The sequence below is a fragment of the Castanea sativa genome, chromosome 4 (genome assembly GCF_040712315.1).
Source record: "Castanea sativa cultivar Marrone di Chiusa Pesio chromosome 4, ASM4071231v1".
Classification (NCBI taxonomy): Eukaryota; Viridiplantae; Streptophyta; class Magnoliopsida; order Fagales; family Fagaceae; genus Castanea; species Castanea sativa.
The window spans coordinates 47,094,958-47,103,578 of record NC_134016.1 but is presented as its reverse complement, the minus strand read 5'-3'; the positions used below and the strand labels follow the sequence as shown (position 1 = coordinate 47,103,578).

The 8,621-nt window shown below is 36.0% G+C and overlaps 1 protein-coding gene across 1 annotated transcript; it reads right to left on the bottom strand.

The window, feature by feature from the left end:
- Positions 1-4,111: 4,111 nt before the first annotated feature.
- On the bottom strand, positions 4,112-8,181 carry LOC142630240 (uncharacterized). The gene has a single exon (XM_075804218.1). It carries the CDS (start codon positions 7,945-7,947, stop codon positions 6,598-6,600), a length of 1,350 nt encoding a protein of 449 aa, XP_075660333.1. The 5' UTR covers positions 7,948-8,181; the 3' UTR covers positions 4,112-6,597.
- Between the last annotated feature and the right edge of the window lie 440 nt (positions 8,182-8,621).

Below are 8,621 nucleotides of genomic sequence, written 5' to 3'. Positions count from 1 at the left end.
TTTACCTGAAAGTAGGAAAGAGTGCATTGCCTACAAAATAATAATCTGCTTGTAGATGACCTGTTAACATGTTTTGTGCCATAAAAATGAATATGTTTGTGGGCCTAGCACTTGAATTCGTGTTTTAGGCCTAAAATAGGAGATGTCGTGGGCCTAAAATTGAAAAGTGTTAGATGGGCGTGGATGATCCATTTCTTCATAATCTATCTCGGTCATTATTACAAAAAGCTTGAGGTTCTCGCCAATCAAATAGTATTATGTTCCCATAGGTTGAGGCCATGGGCGGAGCTGTTATTGGACATTGCCCCCCCTCATTTTTTTAATAAAAATATTATTATATTAATAGGTACTAAGTTTAACAATTTTGTTCAATAAAATTACACTTTGCCCCCCTTAATAATGTCATTAATTCTTTTGAGAGTAATCTTATAGCCAAAAACGTTTTTACAATGTTTATACAAATTATTAAGGTAGCAAATTCTTATTAGTTCGTACACTTGCATAACTTTTTATATATCAATAACCACTTATCACATTAGCAATTTGTAAAAATTTTGTAGTTTTAGCATTTTTTACCTTTTAAAGGACATAAAAAATTAATAGATTAAATCTAAAACAAAATATAAAAACTCAAAAAAATTAGCTCAACAACAAAAATTACCAATATAATAAAACCAAAAAAATTAAGTCCAATCAATATATTTTACCCAAAACAAACTACTTGGTCATTTAAAAAATTCTTAACAAAAATCCTTAGTAGTAAAAAAATAGACTCAAAAGTCGAAACCACCGCACACAGCTAGCAGCAAAGTCGCCCCCCCTAACTCCAAGTCCTGGCTCCGTCCCTGGTTGAGTCATTACTTCAAATTCAATCATCACCTATTATAAGAACTGCAACATGTATAACAAGATTAAGCTAGCTAGGATTTTTTTTGGGTAGACAAAGCCTTTACTTGATTAGTGGACTACTCAGAACAAGCAACTGCAACTCACATAAACTCCATAAACATATTTAGAGCCAACCAAACTCCAAAAAAGTAAATCTACTGTTCTGTGAAAATTTCAGGTACATCAATCCAACCAAAATCAGGGATTCAGGGGGGAAAAAAAAAAAAAAAAAAGCAGTCAAGCTTTCATCTTTGAGTGACTGCTGCTTTAGAGAACCTCCTATCCTCCTGTTTGATGCAAAAACTTATCAACCTGCTGCTGATGCTTCCAATGAACGTTATAAACTTATAATAGTCAAGTCCAACCAGACGCTCTTTCCTGAGCAAAAAATTTGATACAGCTGTGCTACCTGTGAAGAACAAAATCACCAGCACCCTATTTGTACCACATTTAAATAGGCCTCCTTAAATGGAAAGACTAATAACAGTAGTACCAAGCCAATGCTAACAACCAGCGAGTACCTTTCACCAATCCCTAGATTTACAAATAAAACAAGTTCCATGCCACTTTAGATTTTCATTTGCAAAGTTGTCTGCCAAAGCCAGGCTGCTCTTGCACAGTAGATTTAAACCATAAAGAAATTTAAAAGGAGCTGATCATCTAATATAAATCCAGCTATGTTCCCACTCTACATAGTAAGGAAACTCCTAAATCCAACCTTGCCCCTACCATTCTTTTTTCTTCAATAATCACATTTAATCATTAAAAACAAGCAAAGATAAATCCTTGGGGCAATTATTACTTAAAAAGTTAAAAATAAAAAGTATTGCATGAACATGAGGACAAACCGCTGCATTGTGCCTAATCCTGCGCTTGATAAGAGGACTGCTCACAACAAGATGATCGCGATGTACGCATTTATTCCAAATCAACTTCAAATTTTATTCTCTTCCGGTAACCAAGCTAAGCTACATCACATGATCATGTATTTGAATAGCAATTTGGCAAAGTAGACAACAATAAAAATAGCATATTTTCAAGTGTTATTAGTGTGTGATACATTTTAGTGTCCCCATGCTGTGATGTATGGAAGTTCTTGAGGACCTAACAGTTACTCTTAACAAAAGAAAACACGTAGATACACAAATACAGCATTAGTACTGCCTTGTACAAGGCATTTTTTGGAGGACAGAGGAACATCATTCCTCATTCACAGGTATTTTGAAATTTATGCTCCATCTCAAAGCTTGGTACAAAAGCTATTGAAACAAAACTTGAACTCTTATAACAAATTTTCCAAACCCAAGTAGTAGCAGATTGTACATTGTCCTTTTCCCCTCTTCCTGCCCTTGCTACTAAACTAAGCTGCAAAGATTAGTTTAATCAAATTTTTTACCTCAGTGTGTGAAGAAACATTAGGAGTGGAGTTCATTGGCATGCTAGGTATTGTAGCCCAACTATAAGACTTTAGGCTCCAGAAGCAAGGCAAGGTGTAAAATTGCCATTTTATCAGGGCCAGGGAAGTGGCCCAACAGGCTTCAACAAAAGGACCAATCATGTAAATTTGAAATTTCTCTCAACTCATTTAAAACCAGCAAGGGAGGGAGGGGGGGAGGTTATAAGGTACAAAAGTTGGAAAAAAAAAAAAATTGTGGTCTGTACAGTCCAAAAATTCTAAGAATATCAATTTGGAGTTCTCCAAAGTTGAGGAGTTAATCAAATCTTATAAAAAATGGGCATGGTACAATCTGCTTTCCAGGGTTGCTAAACAATCTTTTTCCTTTGATGGGGAATAGCATTGTTTTATAATGGGCAAAACTTAGGTACAAATACAATTAGTTAGGTGTTGTACCTTAAGTTCAACTACATGTTGTTTCTATCTTTATCTCACCCCCAAAAGAAAAAAGAAATCAATTACATGTTGCATTGAAGATTGATCAATGTAGTACAAACAATGTTATCTTTTCTAATGACAATTAAATTCAACCATGTGACTTATTGGCTGATGCAATCACATGGTTGAATTTGACTAGGATACCTAAAGGTACAACATTTGAGGAACTCTACCTAGGTTTTACCCATTGGAAATCTAGTGATTTCACTCAAACTTGGTGTGGCATTTTGCTTTCGTAGTTATCTTAAAACTCTTCATTATTGCAGAATTGAAGCTTTTACTCATTGTAGAATCAATAGTTAGAGACATTTGGGGCATCAAAGACACCACATTAAAGGGCCCACCCAGAACCCTGCATATGACCAACCTTTATAGTTTATTTGTGTGTTCAGCAACTATGCTTAGCTATACAGAACAAAAGGAAGAATAGTTCGAATGCATGTGTGTGTGTGTGTGTGTGTGTGTGTGTGTGTGTATGTACTCCCCCTCAATCCAAATAAGCCATTAATAAAAGTACTAAAGGAAGCCAAAGGTTGTGCCTTGTATGCAAGAGATTTCATGACCACCATGGAATCACCTTGCAAAATACCTTGGTTAATACCAACTTCCAGGGAAAACTCCCAGGCGCAGGCAGTAGCTACTGCTTCCACCTCATCTACCTGATTGCTCAATTTGATAAAATATTATTAATTTATTTTAATATACACAAAATTTGTTCTTAATCCATTCAATGCAGAGGAAATTATCTCATACAAAATATTTATACTCAGAAAATGGATCTACAAATATGTGAGCCCACTACATGTGAGAGGCTGACAAAGTAAGCTTTCATCTAATGCTCCAGTCACCTAGAAGGGACATGATGTATAATAGTAAACAGTGAAAAGAAAGCTTTTGCTAGTGCTGATAGAAAGAAAGAGTAAGGTTCTGCCAAGAGCCAAGGATCTTCTTGCAGAAAAAGGGTTATTTTTCAAGTGATGCAATTCAATAGCAATTTGGCAAAGTAGACAACAATGAGAATAGAATCTTTGCAAGTGTCAGTGTGTTTATAAATTTTAATATCCCCATGTTTGATGTGTGAGAATTCTCAAGGACCTCCTTGTTACTCTCAATAGAAGAAAATATATAATTACACAACAAACAACACTAGCATTGCCTTGTACAAAACCTATTTTTGGAGGACAGAGTAACATTATTCCTCATGCACAGGTTTTGTGAAATTTATGCCCCAATTCAAAGTCTGGAACACAAGATATTGAAACAAATTTGAACTCTTAAAATAACTTTTCCAAATCCAAATGGTAGCAAGTTCTATATCGTCCTTTTCTCCCCTCCATGTCCTTGCTACTAAACTAAATAGCAAAGACTAGTTAAAGACAATGTAACTTCATTGAACTTTTGACCTCAGTGTATGAAAAAAAAAAATAGGAATTCATTGACATGGTTGGTATTGTAGCCCAACAATAAGATTTTGGGCTCTAGAAGTTGAGCATGATGTAAAATTGCCAACCTAGCAGGGCCCGGAAAGTGGCTCAACAAGCTTTAACAACAGGACTAGCCATGGAGAGACAAGGTGACTCCTAGGATTTGAGATTTCTCTCACCTCATTTTAAAGCAATAACTTTGTAAGGGTAAACAAAGAATGAAATGTTACAAGGTACAAAAAAATAAAATATTTTGTGAAGTCTATACTCTACAGAATTTCTAAGAATATGAATTTGGAGGTTTCCAAAGTTGAGGATCTGGTCAGATCTTATGAAAGATGGGCATGGTACAACCAGCTTCTAAAGGTTTTTAAATAATCTGTGTCCTTTGATGGGAATAGCATTGTTTTCAGTTAATTGGTAAACCAATGCTTCCTCTCAGGCATGGTGTGGCATTTTTCTTTCCCATTTTTCTGTAATATCTTTATTATTGCATAATTGGAGCTTTACTAGTTGCACAATCAACAGATAAAGAAATTTGAGGAATCAAAAACACCCCATTAAAGGGCCAACACAAGATACCAGCCACATTTACAGTTTATTTGTTTTGTCTTCAGCAACTATGCTAAGCTATACAGAATAAAAAGAAGAACTAGAACAGATATTGCAAGCACATGTATTGCTCTACATGATGTATGCATCCCAAGATTTAGGATGGAAAGGACTAGAACAGATTATATAAGCAATGAGATGCATATATAAAATGGTAGTGGAAAAGGGAAGAACAACATTTAAGGAACTGATCATGAGATCAAGCTCAAATGAACTGAGTGAAATGGCAATGTTAACATTTTTCTAATGCCGATTCGTCTCTTTCAGGGATAATGGTTGCATCATGAATCGTGAGTGACTCTGAAAGGTTATCACCCCACTAGCTCAGCCATAACGTTTTTGCTAACATATATAGGAGGCCATACTGATAGGAAACTAAGAGAAAGGTTTCATGGTGAACTCATTAGTCTCATATCACTTGAGTAATTTAATATTCTGGGATGCAAAAAGAGCTTAAACACAACAAAAATTCACAACTACAGTCACAAAATAAAAAGATACATACTGCAATTGCCTTATCCTATAGAATTTTGGAAGAGCAGTATGGCTTACAGGTTCAGCTTTGAGAAAGAAGAAACTATGAAGTGGCAATTGGAATACAAGTGTGAAAAGGTAAAAGGCTACAGATGAAAAAGGCGCAATAGCATGTAACATATGCCTCCATTGATTAATGGAAGAACCCAGTGTAGGTAGCCATTAGCAAGCTCACCAATTGGGGGCAATGGCTTTGGTAGTAACTTGTGAGCAACATTAACAAAGGTAATGACGCTATCAAAGAAAACATACATTCCCTCAAGCTACTCTACTGGACACATTTAGGGAATTCCCAAGAAATTGATCTGAACACCAGCCCTTAAAAGTTAAAACTTAAAACAGTACACGACATAAAATTAGATGATAATGTCCTTTGAGTCACACTGAAACCAGGTATAGGTGCTACTTTATGCAACAAACCCCCAAGTCATTCCATAGCATCTACCAAACAAGAGGCCCTTACCAAGAGATAGTCTTACCATTATTAAATAGACTTATTTAATTTTCAAAAAAAAATAAAATAACTAGACTTATTCAAGCTGACTAGCTGAGAATCTTTAATAAGATACCATTCCCATATTAGACTTCGAATATGGCGTCATGGGATTAGTATAGTCAGAACAATTACTAATTAAATAGAAAAAGTAAAATAACGCAAAGAGATGACAGAGATATTAGACTGAAAAAGAACAAAAGCATAGGTAGTCATCAGTCAATGCAAGTCAAAATAGATATGATAACAAAAAAAAGAATAGAAACTAACCTTTTTAGAGAAAACAACAGGGGAATGATAATAATTGTAAAAATGTATGGTTTCTGAGTAATATCACAAGACCTGAAACACCTAAACATCGTAGAGTAACTTGACATTTGAATCACATTTTTAAATAACATCAACCTCAGAATCCACCCTTACTGTTGATGAAAAAAGGGAATTTGAGAGGACCACCAGCTAGCTGGATCATAAAGATTCTTGTGCAATGCCATACTCCTGTCTAATGTAATCAGAGCAGGCCAAGGGCTACTGACTTCTTCTAAACTCAAATTTCAAATTGCCAGCCCATATAGCCAACTCCATAAAACAAGTGCATGGGGTTTGTCATTATACATAAAAGGTTCAGCTCAACTTTGACAAGCTTCTATTCATCACCCAATGTGAGCAATATAGATGGACTAAACTAAATGAAGATGTGGCCAAAGGCAGTGATTTGTTCCATCATTGCCATTTGTTGAACTCATAATAACTCAAATTTTTAAATCAAAGGGGAACCCTTGAAATTCTATCTTGCCTTGGTGTGCACTAACAACATCTGGAACCTCATTCTGATATTTGCTCACTAACTTGTCCACAAACCTCTTCTCAGTCATTCTGAACACATAAACAATGCTAGTTTCTTCCTTAACCAACCCCTTTGATATCAAAAGATGCAGAACTGAACACCTTGGAATAATCCTCTTCTCCAAGCTAAGCAGTAGAAGATTTGGATTCTTGGAGATCATTGAAGGTGTCATATTCAGTTTGTTCACAAAGAAACTCATCAATTTCCTGATTTTATTCTCTGAAGCAATCATACACATGGGTTGCTTTTTGAATGCTGCATAAATCTCATCCTTTGACAATCCAAAACTTTTAAAAGCTTCTACCTTTTGCTCCCACAAAGATTTACTCATAACCGCCATGGAACGTATGGCTAGAACAAATAGCAGATTATTGGGATCAAAACCCAATTTCATAACTTCATCAACAATCTCACTAAACCGATAAGTCTTCATAAGCATTGATTTTGGTTGGATCAAGAACATTTTCAGAATTAAGGACATGGGTACACCACGGCTTACCAACATCGATATGTTGGGCTGTAGCACTTTTTCCACATTGCATTCAAGTACCCAGTAGCATGCCTTTATAGCCTTTAAGACATTCTCATCATTGCCAAGAATCCGCCTAAGTTCTTGAACACAAGGAATGATTTGGTTTTCGAGGCTCCTTTCTAGAATATAAGGCTCGGTGGACAAAATCTTTGCAATTTCAAGTTCTGACAAGCCCAAAGATCTGAAAAACTCAAGCTTTGGCTTAAAAATCTTATGTGCATTGAACAAATACAATGTCGGACGCTTCATGGTCAAATCTGATATTTGCTGATCACTGAAACCATGAGCTCTAAAGAACTCAACCACAGTGTATGCATCACTTTCAAGCACACGTGGGTCTTTGGTAAGCATTTTGCCAAGGCTAGTACTAGAAAACCCCAATGACTCAAACAACTCCAAGTTGGGCTTCAGGGTATTGTCTAAATCAGCCAAAAGCAAGACTGGACGACTAGTAATTAAACTTTTGACATGGGTCTGAGTCAGACCGTGAGTTGTCAAAAGTTCCACAACTGAGTTGGGATTCTTTGTGCTCACAATGTTGAGCTTCTTGGAAGCTGAAATGGCAGATTCTAAGGACAACCCACATGATTTTTGAAGGAAAGAGACTGGAAAAGATGGTGTTTCAATGGTATTAGAGAGTTTTGAGAACAAGTGGGCATGGCTATGTGGTAAAGCTCTGTGCTTTAACTGTTGTGGGAGGTTTAAGCAAACTAAGCGAAACATTTGATTTGAGATTAAAGCTAGTTGCTTTAAGTGAAAAAGAATGAAGATTTGTTACCTGGGTTGACAATTGAGATTGGTATGTGATAGTCCAGTTGAGTTTGAGCAGCTTGAAGCAATATCGAGTATCGGCCTCCCTCTCTTTTCTGAGCTGTGGTTTTTCACTTTTCACTTTTTAGTTCAGAAGCAAGAGGTGGGTTTGAGAACGCACCGTTTTGAAGGTGTAAATGAGCTGGGTTCACGCTTCAACGTCTCACTTGTACCTGTAGTTGGCCAAAGTGACTTTTAATGGATAAGGGAGAATAGTAAGCGTCTTTTTTTTTTTTTGGGATAATTACATTTTACCCAATTGTGATTTGCCTCTAATTTAATGTGCCTACTCGTAATTTAAATTTTGATACTTTATCCACCCATAATTCATTTTGTTTATGCTATGTAACCCACCTCTAATTTTTCCGCTCCTCTGACAAGTTTCATCAAAAAACCAAACAAGAAATCAGATCAAACACTTCATCAAACTGAAAATACAGTCAAACTAAAAATAGAAATCAGTTTGACTGTAAAATTAAGCTTCCCATGCCGAAAATGAATTTCCCTTTCCATTTTACCTTCAATAGATATCTGGATTGGTCACTCCTCACACACCCTGAAACTCATCCTCAAGCTCACCTCAGCTC

Bases quoted from the DNA above. Each gene is read 5' to 3' on its own strand.
- LOC142630240 (XM_075804218.1), bottom strand. From the start codon at position 7,947: ATGTTTCGCTTAGTTTGCTTAAACCTCCCACAACAGTTAAAGCACAGA.